Below are 15,989 nucleotides of genomic sequence, written 5' to 3' on the forward strand. Positions count from 1 at the left end.
TTAGGGAAAAAAGTACTAGGGAAAAAGACGGAGGAAATTTTTTATCTTTATAATCACAACAATAAGTAAGGCTCTTCTGAGAAGGATATAAAACACAGAAGCCATACAAGAAAAATTCAACTACTTAACAATATATATACAAGCCAGAAAACACCATATGTAAATCAAAGACAAAATAATAACTGGGAAAGTTGTTTGCAATATAGGGTTAATTTCCTTTAATAATGAAGAGCTTTTGCAAATTAATTAAGAAACCAACCATCCAAAAGCAAAACGGGCAGTCTGTGAACAAGACAGTGCACAGAAAAGAAATACTGAAGGTTCTTAAAGGTATACAGATTTTTTTTTTTTTTTTTTTACCTTGCTCAAATAAGAAAAATTCAAATTGAAACCTACACTGAGATACAACTTTAACCTTTTAGACTGGCAGAGAGGGGAAGGTATGACACCATTCTTGTACTGTGAAGGGAATAAGGAAAGAGGAACGACATCCATTGCCATCGGGTGTGTACATCAGCCCTGACCCTTCAGAGGGCCGTCTGGCATCATCTACCTAAGGACATGTCCATTGACCACGGACATTCCACTCTTAGGAATACGTCCTACATATATTCTTTTTTTAAAATTTATTTTATTTATTTTTATCTTTGGCTGCATTGGGTCTTCGTTGCTGCACGCGGGCTTCCTCTAGTTGCAGCGAGCGGGGGCTATTCTTCGTTGCGGTGCTCGGACTTCTCATTGCGGTGGCTTCTCTTGTGGCGGAGCACGGACTCTAGGCGTGCGGGCTCAGTAGTTGTGGCTCGTGGGCTCTAGAGCCCAGGCTCAGTAGTTGTGGCACACGGGCTTAGTTGCTCCACGGTGTGTGGGATCTTCCCGGACCAGGGATCGAACCCGTGCCCCCTGCATTGGCAGGCGGATTCTTAATCACTGCGCCACCAGGGAAGCCCTACATATATTCTTCTTTAAAAAAAATTATTTTATTGAAGCATAGCTGATTTACAATGTTGTGTTAATTTCTACTGTACAGCAAAGTAATTCAATTATACATATATATATATATACACATTATTTTTCATATTCTTTTCCATTATGGTTTATCACAGGATATTGAATACAGTTCTCTGTGCTATACAGTAGGACCTTGTTGTTTATCCATTCTCTATATAATAGTTTGCATCTGCTAACCCCGAACTACCAATCCATCCCTTCCCGACCCCATCCTACATATATCCTTATATACATCCCACATATGTGCAGAATGATGCAAGTATAAGTATTCATTGTAGTATCCCTCATTAATAACAAAAGAGTGGAAGCAACACAAATGCTCTTCAATAGAAAACTGGTTATGTAAGCTATGGAACATCTACACAGTGTAACAGTATGCACTTATCAAAAACAGTGAGTCAGCTCTTTATGTACTAACCTCAAGTGTTTTTAAACAAAAACCGGCAAGGTACAGGGCAGTGTGTATGTATACGTTGCCACCATATTGTAAAAAAAAATTGTAAAAAATGAAAGAGAAGGTCTGGAGTGGGGTGGAGAATATATGTACCTACCAATTGGTATAAGTATAAACCATTTCTGGAAGAATACACAGGGAATTGGTAGCAGTTAACACTGGGGGCTGTGTACTGAGAAGCTAAAGTCAGGGTTTAGTGAGGGGGAAGTATCTTCAGGGTCCCCTTTTGTACCTGTGGCATTGTGTACCACGTATAGTCTAATTCTAATGGCATGAATCCAATTAACGGTTTTATTAAAACAACACTAATTTAATCTAATTTGGGACGTTCAGAAAACTTGAGTCACAAAGATCGGCTTGAGCCTTCTTATTTCAAGGTCATGCATTTCCTTCATGAAATTATTTTCTATCCTCCACACTTTTTAAAAAAACATTCTAAAGGCTTTATTTAGCACCAGGCAGACTATTTCATTATAACAGTTGTTAACTTCAAGACAGCTATTAAAATAACTTACTGGCAGCTACTGAAGGCCCCTTGGAGCAGTATCTCAGTCTGGGGTTGGGTGGATAAATACTGTAAGATTAATGTAGCCCAAATAAAGGGTCAAAGCTACTGTACAGAAAGTGTCTGTACATAGCTTAAGTACCCAGGTGCCTTGCAAACTTGAAATGCACAAGACCTCCTTTTATACAGTTGGATACTTCTATCTTGTCTTAAGGCAAGCTTATGATTCTTGCAACCTTTTTTCATGATTAGAATTGTCCAAAGGCTTTTTTGTGGGAAAGGCTTCCTAATAGGTCTCATCGAGTGAAGTTTACGAAAACCCGAGGCATTTCCAACAGCAGGATCTCCTCCTATCATGATGGGGCTGCGCTCTTTTAAAGCTGGGCGGTATATTTGAGTGTGAGCGGGCTCGGGCTCTGAACCCAGGGAGCCCCCTGACTTACTCTCCTCACTTCCTTTTTTGAGAAAGCTAGTCGGTGAGTCAGCTCAGGGCTGCAACATTACGGTTGATGTCAGCAGCCTGAACTGCTTGCAGACACATGTGCCAGCAGCTGGTGGCCACGCCCTCCTCTCCTCCCTCCGGAGCCAGCTGGTTCTTACCAGTTTTGGCAGCTTTGCACAGCACTGCTTGTGGCTTCCTGTGGCTGCGCCGCCCCCCCACCCCGCCCAGCCGTGCACCTAGTTCTCTTAAGTTCTCTTGCTAGGCAAGGATTGGCCACCAACCGCACCTTGGCTTAAAAGTGGGTGGATTTGAAATGAACTGTTAGACATGATCAGAATTAGCAGATGACATGTATACACAGGACTCGGACAACTGCCTTGATTGGGGCTTGACGTCCTTAAAGGAGAAACCAGCCATGGCCAGCTCGCCTGGGCTAATGTTTAAATGGCATCTTAAGTGAGGTTGCAGTTGAAACAAAATTCTTTAATTATCCTGTGCTTGGACAGATGTAGGGGGCGTGCAGGGTGTCTTTTAAAATAATTCCCCAGTAGTTTGGGCAGTTTTGGGTCACGTTAATCCTGTGAGCTTCCTGAGGGTGGGGTGAGTTTGTTCTGCAGGTTCTGCTGTTGGCTTGCAGCTTACCTGGGCAGTGCATATAGCTCAGTGTTCACTCAGCTCTGTTGCCTCTGTGGTCTAGCGCAGGGGTTCCCAGGGAAGCTGAACAGGGCATCTTGGCATTGTACTCCTGTTCCTGCTTGCATCCCGTGACCTCCAGTGAACCCAGGGAGATCTAGACAGCATAACGCTGCAGTGTCCGCTTGCCCGCTGATGATTTACGTTTAAGTGTTAGCTCTGTTCCCTACTTATGCAATGGAAGCCCCTCGGTGCTTCCCTTTCCTATGGTCTGGGCTGGGCTGGAGAAGAAAGAAGGAAGGTCAACAAAAGACTAAATAATCAGAAGCCTAGGAAAAGTTTGGGGAATTTCTGTCTTCGGGTTATTTGGCCCTTAGCCCTTCCTTTTTATTTATTTATTGTCCTAACTTTTAAAAATAAGACTTAGGAAACAAAGAAAAGTTAAAACACAGTACAACAATTACCCAGAACCTACCACCTAGATTCAACTATTATATTTTGACATCTTTGCTTTATCTATATATGTGTGTATATATTTCCAGCCCATATTCCTCTTTCTAAGACTTCCCTCCAAAGTTCTTATAACTGATAGCCCTTCTTTTAAAGGCTTAGGAATCAGCGTCTTCTCAATTTCCTCTTAATTTTTTTCTTTTTGTTTGCAAAAAATTTTGCTGAGTAAATTTGGGTTATTCTTCTTAAGACCCCTTTCTCTGGGTTGGATTGAACAAGAATTCACACTCGGAAGAATAATTAAAGTCATCGTCCCTATCAGCTGGAACTTTAAAGAAACCTACCCATTTTCCCCCTTTTCTGTTGGAGGCGGTGTATTTGTTTTATTTTGTTTAGGGAGAAATCATCGTATACAGGTATTCTTTAGCATCTGAACTTAGGAATTGAATAGATTCAGGTACATGTTTTGTGATAGGGCTGGTAACCGTCATTATCTGAACCCTCATGTAGATCTGAAGTCCCGGAACCACATAGCTTTGGATGACAAAGCGTTTCTTATCATCCGAATTCCTGTTCTCTCAGGGTAGGAACCACATAGATTCAGATATCAAGAGATACTTGTATAGCAAGGAAGAAAGTGCTCGTTTTTATCAGAGCCCAATCTTACATACCTACATGGACCTATGGGAGGTCATGAAATCTAATTTGATCTTGATTACATGGGCAACTGGGAGAATGGGGGAAACAAGCTTCAGATAATATCATCATCCTTAAGTAGCTATAGTCATGTCTTTATTTGTGACTGTAATTCCTTTGAGATAAACCTTTAGTGGAAATTGAATTTGTGTTTTTTTTTAAATAGTCACTGGTCTGTTGGGATCGGAAATATTTTCTAATAGAAAACAGTTATTGGCCACAGTTGAAGTGTCTGGTTATTTACATAAATCTCTCATCTTTATTTATTTTTTTAATTTTAATATCTTTATTGGAGTATAATTGCTTTACAATGTTGTGTTAGTTTCTGCTGTACAACAAAGTGAATCAGCTATATGTATACATATATCCCCATATCCCCTCCCTCTTGAGCCTCCCTCCCACCCTCCCTATCCCACCCCTCTAGGTGGTCACAAAGCATCGAGCTGATCTCCCTGTGCTATGCAGCTGCTTCCCACTAGCCATCCATTTTATATTTGGTAGTGTATGTATGTCAATGCTACCTTCTCACTTCGTCCCAGCTTCCTCTTCCCCCAACCCGTGTCCTCAAGTCCATTCTCTACATCTGCGTCTTTATTCCTGCCCTGCCACTAGGTTCATCAGTACCGTTTTTTTAGATTCCATGTATGTGCATTAGCATACGGTATTTGTTTTTCTCTTTCTGACTTACTTCACTCTGTATGACAGACTCTAGGTCCATCTACCTCATTACAAATATCTCAATTTTGTTCCATTTTATGGCTGAGTAATATTCCATTGTATATATGTGCCCCATATTCGTTATCCATTCACCTGTCGATGGACATTTAGGTTGCTTCCATGTCCTGGCTATTGTAAATAGTGCTGCAGTGAACACTGTGGTACATGAGTCTTTCTGTATTATGGTTTTCTCAGGGTATATGCCCAGTAGTGGGATTGCTGGGTCATATGGTAGTTCTATTTTTAGTTTTTTAAGGAACCTCCATACTGTTCTCCATAGTGGCTGTATCAGTTTACATTCCCACCAACAGTGCAAGAGCGTTCCCTTTTCTCCACACCCTTTCCAACATCTATTGTTTGTAGATTTTTTGATGATGGCCATTCTGACCAGTGTGAGGTGATACCTCATTGTGGTTTTGATTTGCATTTCTCTAATGATTAGTGATGTTGAGCATCTTTTCATGTGTTTGTTGGCGATCTGTATGTCTTAGAAATGTCTATTTAGGTCTTCCACCCATTTTTGGATTGGGTTGTTTGTTTTTTTGATATTGAGCTGCCTGAGCTGCTTGTATGTTTTGGAGACTAATCCTTTGTCAGTTGCTTCATTTTCAAATGTTTTCTCCCATTCTGAGGGTTGTCCTTTCGTCTGGTTTATGGTCTCCTTTGCTGTGCAAAAGCTTTTAAGGTTCATTACATAATCTCTCATCTTTATCTCAGGGCAGTCATCCAGCTGGGTTGCAAGATCTGCCATTGAGTTACAGGTCCTTGCAGACCCTGGCTCTGACCCCTTCACCCTGGCTGATGGGCCAGGGCAGCCCCTTGTGGTCCTGTGATGTCTTTGTATTGAGTTTACAGGGTTTGTCAATTTCTGTAAATGCAGTGGGTCCAGACAGGGAAGTGACGTGACTCAGCAAAGAGGATTACTTGGAAACTAGACCAGACCTGATCTTGAGTCCTGGCTTCTGTGATCTTGGGCAGGTTACTTAAACCTCTTAAAGCCACAGTTTTCTAATCTGTAAAATGGAGCTAATAAGAGCTACCTTAACATCAAATGGATTCCATATATTTCATGCTGAGTTGTTTAGCAGAGTATTGATGATGGCTTATTTTTTAAAGTCCCTTTTTGTTTACTGGATCTGAGTAACAAGCTGGTCAATTCAGATGGAATAGCAATTAGTTTCCATTGAATTTAGCAAATGGGTTTTTGAAAACCATCATTAAAGTGACAGAAGTTTTCACAAATGTAACAAGAATTCTTCCTTCTTTCTTAAGTGTTGGATGAGGTCTGGAGGGAAAGTTCAGTAGGAAGGTGATTTTTAATTGTAAGGAGCTTTCTTCTTGAGTCTATCAGACATATCTGGCTACAGAGGGGAGAGAAAAGGATCTTGTGGAATCTGATTGGGTGATGCCAGGAACCAAGGGGTTAAGTTGAACCATTTTAGCAGATTGGCAAGGGGCATCAGGGCTGGGTAATTAAGGCTTCATTTCAGGGGATCACTGATGCATCAAAGTTGTTAATTAGTTTTATGAAAACAAATTGTACAACCACAGGGAGATTGTAATTAGGTAGTAATTGAAAATAACTCAGTGGTAAACCTTAGTTGAGGAACCAGTGGAAGTAACTTGGAAGGAGAAAGGGAGTTGGGGTCTGTAGGTGGGGAGGGGGGAGAATGAAAGAGCCGTAGTGAGACAAACCATAAGACCATTTGAAGAGAGATGACCTAGAGTAACCTTTTTCTTTTAGAAATGAGGAAACAGATCTGAAAAGGGGTGCGGTTTTTCTAAGACCACACAGCTAGTTAGTGGTAGATTTCCTTTCTTTCTTCCTTTGCCATGATGTTCAGGATTGTCATGAATTGATTTTTTAGGAGTTGACTATGAAGATCATGAAACACACTGAAAAGAAGGCTTCTGGGGCTGGAGTCTTCCACCCCTTCCTGTTTGCAGAGTATCCTCAGAAATGCTGCTCCATCACAGGAGAGAAGCAAAGTAGTCTCAAACTCTTTGTTTCACTTATATACCACCCTCGCCATGACAATGGCTTCAGCATCCATGGCTCCACCATCCCAAGGGCTGGAGAAACATTTCAGCCTTCCACAGTGTGTCATCCTCGGAAAGGCCAGTCAACAGGGAAGTGCATTTTGTTTGATGTTAAAAGAGGAGAGTTATTTATTTTATTTTAATTTTTATTTTATATTGGAGTATAGTTGATTTATGATGTTGTGTTAGTTTCAGGTATACAGCAAAGTCATTCAGTTATACATATACATACATCCATTGTTTTTCAGATTCTTTTCCCATATAGGTTATTACAGAATATTGAGTAGAGTTTCCTGTGCTATATGGTAGGTCCTTGTTGATTATCTATTTTATCTATAGTAGTGTATATTTGTTAAGAGGAGAGTTATTTTTGAGTTTCAGTTCCAGGTTGTGATTTGATTGTGCACCCAAAGCGAGCATGTCAGTTTGGGGAGCTGGCTGAGGGAGGAGTGGACGGTTGCAAGGACACAGCTGGAAATGGCTCTTTCCAGGGCAACCCAGGACAAGTTATATCATTGTTCTCACTGATACTGCTCAAACCTCTGTAGCCCAGAGGCATTCAAGCCCACGAATTTTAATCAATAGCTTGTTTACCTAATCCGTTTGGATGGCTCCTCATACTCAGTGGTTCTGGGAATCCAAAAGGAAAATAGTCAGATCAGCAATGGAGTTTTAGGTATGACTCAGCTGTCCAGTAAGGTGAACCACTTATCTCTCTTTTCTTATCAGTTTAGACCAATAAATACAGTATCTGGAAGGACAAAGTGTATTTGTATGGAAGCTAATCAGGAGGACATTTGGGGCTCATTTGGCCAAAATAAATTTCATGGTCTTGAAGTTCATACAATAGACTCGTACTGATTTGGGTTACTTAGAGAGCTCTCCCCTCATGATCCCTGCCTTCTCCCCCTTTTTGGTCTGTCTTAACTGTCTCACCCTGATTTCTCAAATGAGTCTTCTAAATTAGCATGGTTACCACATGGTTGTAGAGCAAAAAGAACTCTACTTTTCAAGTTTCTCCAAAGGGACTTCAAATATCTGGTGGATCCATTGCCTTCATTGGCCAAGTTTTCCCAGAGGCCTTTCTTTTAAGTCTTAATATTTGCTTCACCACAATAAGTTGGGAGGAGTGTTGTCCTTTTGTGCCTGTGAATGCTTAAAAAAAGTAAAGAGAGGAGCTCAGCCAAGTAGATGATTTTCCAACTGTCCTGTTCCTTGGCTACCAATATAAATAAGAGCTGTTGCAGCCACATTTTCCAGTTAACATGTTGAGGGAAAATATACTTATCAGTGGTGACTGCTTTTAAAAATAACATTTATTGTTTTTCTAATTATAAAAGTTAATATGGCCCTGCAGAGAATTTGGGAAGCTTAAAGGAGAAGAAGGAATAAATTAATTTACTCAGGATCTCTTTTGTGACTATTTTGATAAGTTTATGTTCAAATCTTTTCCAAGAGGATACAACCCACTTCTGTGGACATCTAGCTTTCTTGTTTAGAGCATTTGTCTTCTTTTTTAGTATCTGAATCTTATAAGTGCTCTTTATTTACTATAAACTCAATACTGAACCATGAACTTTCTGAACTAAGAAAATAAAGAATTAATTTATTCCACACATCCTGAGGCTTCAATTTCTCATTAGAGAAATCACAGGTAACAACACAATGCTTGAGTTGCAGTGCTGCAAAACAATTTTGATGGATATTGTCAATAGTAAGGTAAGAGGGCGGAAAGAGTAGTTCTAGGGGCAAATTTTTTTTTTCCTGCTAGGAAAAAAAATGCAAGTAACTTTAGAGAAATCTGGAATGCAACCAGCTACTGTGTATCCTGTACATAGTGACAGATATCTATACTTGGTAGAGGAATAGATTTTCTAGAAAGATGCTTGTCAGATGGTCTCTGGCTTTAGCTGTGGTTGTGAGCTCCATTGTGGAGATGCTAAAACCATTCCTAGTGGCATTTTCCCATTCACTTGACTCACTGTTAATGATTGGACAACATCAATTCAGCATTCTGCCTTCCAAATTATGTTAGAAGTCATGTACTTAATTTCCACTGATAATATCCTTTGGCAAAATTGGGGGGAATATTAAATATTGAAGGTTTTGAACTGAGTTCAGGAAATAGGTGGGTGGACTTCTCAGGCTGTTGGCATGTGATTTGTGGGCAGGAATTTCTTTTTTAAGCCAGAACAGTGCACTATATTGACTGGCCGGGTCATCCGATGTACTGTCCCTGAGAACCAGAGTGTAGACAAGTGTTCTTTGTCTAATTGAGTGAATAAAACACATGTTTTGGCATGAATGGCCTTGTGCACTTTCAGGGAGGAGGGGCACATGCATGCCAGGGCCTAATGAATTCAAATCTTAAAAGCGTATCCATAAATCTTGTCTGTGGATCAGAAGGGGGCTGGTGGGAATGCGTGCTATCCAAGCCTTAAGATTGCAGAAGCAGGATGTGGGTGGTTGTACAGGGAAAATGCTGTCGGAACATTAGATTTGCCATGTCAGAGGCCTTCAGAATCTGCACAGTTGCAAGAATTTCTCAGGCCGTAAAGCTTGTAAAAGAGGCAGTTGTGCTTTGCTTTGTGCGTTTTACAACTGGTGAACGTCATCCTTTGAAACAAGGGTCAATGTCTTCCTGATTGAGGAACTTGAAAATGTTTCCCTTGACAAGTGGGAGTCGAGTCATGAGGTTTCTAATGAGCGGTGATTAACAGCTCGGGAAGAGCACACGTCACTGTCTGCAACCTGCCCCGTGTCATCTGGCCACCTGGCTCCCAGATTTCCCTCTGTGCTGGAAGAACCAATAAAAATATAAGTCAGCCGACTAGGAGATGCCACCAGTGTCTCCAGATTTCTAGGGTATGGTGTCAAATGACAGGGACAACTAGAGATGTCCAGCTGGCCTGAGTTGAGCACTGACTTTCTCCCTGGGTCTGTGTGCCCTCTCTGGGCCGTAGTCATTTCACCTGCAAAGTGGGGTGATACCACTCATCACTTACGCCCATCTCCACTGTGCACCCTGGTACAAGCCATGATTACACCTCACCTGCCCACTCCTGTGGCAGTGTCTTCCTGTGTTGATTCTTACCTCCCTAAAATCCAGCCTCCACTGGCTGCTCACTGTCGAGACATCTGAAACCATCTTGGTTTTTTTTTGTTTTTTTGTTTTTTTAACAGAAACCTATAAACATTTTTTTATTATTTTTTTTTAACTTTTTGGGTTTATTTATTTATTTATTTATTTATTTATTTATTTATTTATGGCTGTGTTGGGTCTTCGTTTCTGTGCGAGGGCTTTCTCTAGTTGTGGCAAGCGGGAGCCACTCTTCATCGCGATGCGCGGGCCTCTCATTATCGCGGCCTCTCTTGTTGCGGAGCACAGGCTCCAGACGCGCAGGCTCAGTAATTGTGGCTCACGGGCCTAGTTGCTCCACGGCATGTGGGATCTTCCCAGACCAGGGCTCGAACCCGTGTCCCCTGCATTGGCAGGCAGATTCTCAACCACTGTGCCACCAGGGAAGCCCCCGAAACCATCTTGTTTGCTTGCTTTCTTGTTATTTTCTCTCTGATCCCTGCCCTGGAATGCAAGCTTCACGGTCTCCCCTACATCCTGAAGAGCCTATCCACTGGCTCCAGAGGAGGTGGTTCTCCCTCTCTCCTTCCAGCTGCTTTTGCTCTGGTGTTCTCCTGTTCTCATTTTTTTCAAGCAGTTTTATTTACTTCCTGAGCTAGTTTGAAATGGGAATCAGGAAACGGAGGGTTTAGTTTTTAGCTCTGCCACTTCCTGGCTGGGTGCCCTAAAGACAGTCACTTACCTTCTCTGGGCCTGTTTCCTTACTTGTAAAGAGAGGGTGTGTTCGTTTGCAAGGGCTGCCATAATAAACTACCACAGACTGGGAAGCTTAAACATCAGAAGTGTATTTTCTCACAATTCTGGAGACTAGAAGTTTGAGATAAAGGTGTCAGCAGGGTTGATTCTCCTAGGCGTGTCGAAGATGGCCATCTTCTCCCTGTGTCTTCAACATGGCTTCCCCTCTGTGTGTCTGTGTCCTGATCTATTCTTATAAGGACATCAGTCATATCGGATGAGGGCCCAGGTGTACCTTAATTACATCTTTAAAGGCCCTATCTCCAAATATAGTCATGTTCTGAGGTACAAGGAGTTATGAGTTCAACATACAAATTTTGGGGGCACATACATAATTCATCCCGAAACAGAGGGGAATATGCTGGATAATATCTAAGACCATTTCCAGCGGTACAAAATTATATATTTGTTGGAGATCTTCCTCCTCACTTTCTTGCCCAGTTTCACTCCTGTGAGGTAACAGCTTGGTGCATATGCTTACTAATTTTTAATGTTCATACATATCCTCTCGTGCATTTTGAAGTGTGTGTGTGTATCTAGCAATAATGTAAGTTATGGACTCTCAAAATGGGAGAATTTATCCACAAAATACTAAGTGGAACCAAAAAAAAGCATCCAAGAAGGGCTTTTAATTTCATTTTTTTTCTATAATTTTTTAATTTAAAAATTATTTCTATCTTTATTTTTTATTTTGTTTTTTTAAAAATTGAAGTATAGTTGATTTAGAATCTTGTGTTAGTTTCTGATGTACAGCAAAGTGATGCAGTTATCCACATATATGTATATTCTTTTTCAGATGCTTTTCCATTTAGTTTCTATATTTTTATTTTTATTTTTTTGGCTGCATTGGGTCTTCGTTGCTGCGCGCGGGCTTTCTCTAGTTGCGGCGAGCGGGGGCTACTCTTCGTTGCAGTGCGCGGGCTTCTCATTGCGGTGGCTTCCCTTGTTGCGGAGCACAGGCTCTAGGCACGCGGGCTCAGTAGTTGTGGCTCACGGGCTCTAGAACTCAGGTTCAGTAGTTGTGGCGCACGGGCTTAGTTGCTCCTCGGCATGTGGGATCTTCCCGGACCAGGGCTCGAACCTGTGTCCCCTGCATTGGCAGGCGGATTCTTAACCACTGCGCCACCAGGGAAGTCCCAGTTTCTATAATTTTTGAAGTATATAATTCAAAAATGTTTGTTTCTTTCCACAGCTGGAAACTGACAAGCTGGCTCTCCCGAGGAGCCCCAGCCCGCTTAGCACGAGCCCGGTTGCCAGCCCCAACCCGAAACTTGAGAATTCCACACTCCTGACGGTGGAGCCCTCCCCGCTGGATAAGAACAAGGGCTTCTTCGTGGACGAGTCCGAGCCCCTCCTTCGCTGTGACTCCACGTCCAGCGGCTCCTCGGCGCTGAGCAGGACCGGATCCTTTATAACCAAAGGTACGGATGGCTCGGACCCACATTCATTCTTCAGCCTCCCCTCAAAGAGCCCATGGGATCTCTCCCTCCATCAGTTCCCCATTGCAGTAGGGGCTGGGTCATCTAAATGACCTGCCCTGGACTCCGAGGTGAGGCTGACCTGCGAGAGACCACGTCATGAGCCAGTCGGGACCTGTCTAGAAAATCTTTACAGCCCGGACCGTCTGGCCGGGAGCCTGCGTCCAGGAGTATCGGTCACCCTTGAGCCTCATGATGCTATCGAGTGTGTGTTTCGGGGAAGGTCCGATAACATGTAGTCTGGCAGGTTTTTTTGTGTGTGTGTGCAAATTATTTACTAGGCTTGCAGAATCCGGGGATTTAAAGTATAACTTATCTTGAGAGTCTGGAGTAGAGGTTTTAGTGACTCAAGTTAAAATTCGCTCTGTTAGGCTTGGTTGCAAATAACACTGTTTTAAACATCATGGGTTGGTACTTTCAGTAAATAATTTGCCACTTGCAGTTTTGAATAGCAGGGTAGGGAATTAGCACGTACACTATACTGATGACAGGTTTTTGTTAGAAATTTCCTAGTTTGGGTGACACCGGTTATATTTTACCGAAAGGGTTATATTTTATGTTGTTTTTTTATATATTTATAAAATAATTCTATTTTACATAATTATATTTTATACTTTATATATTCATTTATCTCTATACTTATATAAAGATTTATATTTTAGTCTATAATTTATGTTACATATTATATTTTAGAGAATACATTTTATAAATGGTAATAGAAGTTATAGTTCTTCACTCCATTGTAAGATATGACCCAAGAAGCAATATTTTCTTATTTATGTACTTTTGCTCTTAGCAGTTTAATTTTAAAATACGGCAATGTAATTAGGAAGTCAGATAAGCCGATTATTGACTTGGAATGTTTGAGGGGAAAGGCTGGGCCTCATATCTTTGCTTACTAACATGTTACAGATGGGGAAAGTAGTGAAGTTTTGTTTTTGTTTTTGTTTTTTTAAAGTTTCTTTACGTATTTCAGCATTCTCCTGAGTTTTAGGAGAATTTCGGAGACGTCATTTGAGTCTAGGCAAATGTCATGTTCCATCAACAACGCATTCAAGCAGATAAGCAGATCCTTGTCTGATCTCTGTCAGGCACATCTTGTTTGTTATCTTACGTGCAACGTCGGTAAAAACCACTGTGGTGTTTAAAAATGTGCCTGAGCTTCACTCCCTCACCTCGCGGGGTGGGATGGGGACAGCCTGGGGAGAGGGTCGCTGTCACCTTAGCTCTCCTCCGTCCCCCAATACAGTCCCGTTACAGCTGTCCCCTCTCCTCTCTTCCCTGCAGAAAAGAAGGACACAGTGCTGCGACAGGTGCGCCTGGACCCCTGCGACTTGCAGCCTATTTTTGATGACATGCTCCACATCCTGAATCCCGAGGAGCTGCGGGTGATTGAAGAGATTCCTCAGGCTGAGGACAAGCTGGACCGGCTGTTTGAGATCATTGGAGTCAAGAGCCAGGAAGCCAGCCAGACCCTCCTGGACTCTGTTTATAGCCATCTTCCCGACCTGTTGTAGAACACGAGGAATACTGCACTCTGGAAATTACTCAATTTAGTGGCAGGGTGGCGTTTTTATTCTTATTTTTTTTTAATTTTTGTTTTTTGGTGTGTGTGTGTGTGTGTGTGTGTGTGCGCGCGTGTGCGCGTGTGTGTGTTTAACAGAGTATATGGCCAGTGTTTTGAGTTCATTCTTTCTTTTTAAAAACCCTCCTGGGAAGTTAGCATATAAACCTTTTCAACTGTTTCAGAATATCCACCACTGAAGTTTTTTTAGGTTCCATATTTTCTCTGTTTTGCCTTCGTATGTATTCTCAAAATTGTTCTGTGCACTTTAAATTCACTTAATGTATCACAAATACGGTGTGGCTTTTCCCACACACTGGATTATGAGGCTCTTAACTTCTTAAAAGTGTCATAGCATCTTGTGAATGCTATAAGCTGTCTTCATGTCTCAACATTCACATCTGCTTTATTATTATTATTATTATTACTACTATTTTATTATTTGTCATTTACGAATTTTCTTAAGGTTTCAAGAAACATAAGACCCCACTGAGTTACTGTAATGCAATTAGATCTTGAGGTATCTTTTTAACATGCCTTGTTGGATAGTTCATATTTATGGCTGAAACTTGACCACACTGTTGCTGATTGTATGGTTTTCACCTGGACACCATGTTGAATGCTTGATTACTTGTGCTCCCCTTACGCTAATCTGCTCTGGGCTGGAGACATGAAATCCTCACAAGCCATCATGACTTGCTATTTGAGTGGCTTGACAACTGGGCCACCAAGGAACTTGAACTTCAACTTTTAGAGATTGAGCTGTTCTGGAACATATTGCTGCACTTTGGAAAGTCACAATTGAAGTGCTGGTGACAAATGGCACCTTTTCCAAAGGGAATTTGTCCAGCTTTGCTTTACAAGATGTCTTGTTTTTTATACACACATAGTCAATAGGTCCGGTCTGCCCTCAAGGCCTTGGTCTTGGTGGGTTTCCTTCATTCAATCACTTTAGTTAAAAATGGCTGCAGCTGTAAGAACTCTTGTCTGATATATTTGCAACTCTGCTCCCATTTATAAACGTGCTCTTTGATGCTTAGTTGCTGAATTCTAATGCAAAGGTGGTGTGGACTCCCTTTGTGTGGGTGGGGTTTGTGGGTAGTGGTGAGGGACTGATATCAGAAAAATGCCTTCAAGTGTACTAATTTATTAATAAATATTAGGTGTTTGTTACTTGAGTAGTTGAGTATATTTAATCCTTGCCTTGTTTGTGTGCTCATGTTATAACTCTTTGATTAGTCTCTTGGAAAAGTGTATTCTAAAAACCTGAGCGTTTCTAAACTGTGAATCATGCACATTAGCGAAGGTTTGTGTTTGGAAAAGTACCTAGAGATTCATAGAGAAAAGACTTCCAAGCATTGAGGATGAACAAGCATTTCCTAGTTTATTGCGGGTAAATCTGAGGCTCCTGCTTTTGAGATTGTCTCTGCTTTAAGAAATGAGGATTTGGAGGTGGAGAGGTATAAATACTGACTAGGTTTTGGATTATATTCTTCTTAACTCATTTCCATCTTGGAAATTAATACTCATAGGTGGGTCTATATAAGTTCATGGGCCTATCTACACAAGCTCATAGGCTTCTATATGAAACCTTATTGCCCCTGATTAACTTCAGGGGGCTTTCTTGGCAGTATGGCAGGGTAACATCTTATGTTGGTGGGATATATTACATTATATTTTATCTATTATGTTATATTTTATATTTCATTGCTTATCTCCCTTAGTTTGGGAACCCTGGCTCTACAGAATTCCCACAGCCAGAACCCTCAGCAACTTTGAGTTCCTCTTTCAGTGAGAAATTGGAAGTAGATACCCTGTCTGAACACTTTGACACCCATGTCAGTGACATGAAAGGGGTTTTCTGGTTTTGTCCACTTCCATGTGACTGGTTTCTAGAGCGCCATCCTGGGATTTGGTTTCATGGTTCTCGGGCCAAGTTTCCTTTCCTCTTTGTCAACAGAAGACAGAAACTCTTCACAAAAGGAAAACAAGCCAGAATGCGTCCTGGATGGTAGTGGAGGAGGCAAATTTTTTGTTTTTCAGAGGATTTCAGGACTGCCACTTATTTTATGTGGAGTTGAGAACATCATAAGTGAATGAATCAGCGTTAACGGTAATTTATAAATTA

General features: G+C 41.5%; 1 protein-coding gene across 1 annotated transcript in view; it reads left to right on the forward strand.

The window, feature by feature from the left end:
• The window catches only part of TNFRSF21 (TNF receptor superfamily member 21), a 65,880-nt gene extending 50,841 nt beyond the window's left edge, over nt 1-15,039 (forward strand). Inside the window, exons 5-6 of the mRNA XM_036869101.1 lie at nt 12,012-12,240; nt 13,585-15,039. Coding sequence (XP_036724996.1) covers nt 12,012-12,240; nt 13,585-13,814 — 459 coding nt within the window. The 3' untranslated portion in view covers nt 13,815-15,039. The remainder of the gene's footprint in view (nt 1-12,011; nt 12,241-13,584) is intronic.
• Nucleotides 15,040-15,989: the final 950 nt, after the last annotated feature.

The sequence above is a fragment of the Balaenoptera musculus genome, chromosome 11, assembly GCF_009873245.2.
Source record: "Balaenoptera musculus isolate JJ_BM4_2016_0621 chromosome 11, mBalMus1.pri.v3, whole genome shotgun sequence".
Taxonomy (NCBI): domain Eukaryota; kingdom Metazoa; phylum Chordata; class Mammalia; order Artiodactyla; family Balaenopteridae; genus Balaenoptera; species Balaenoptera musculus.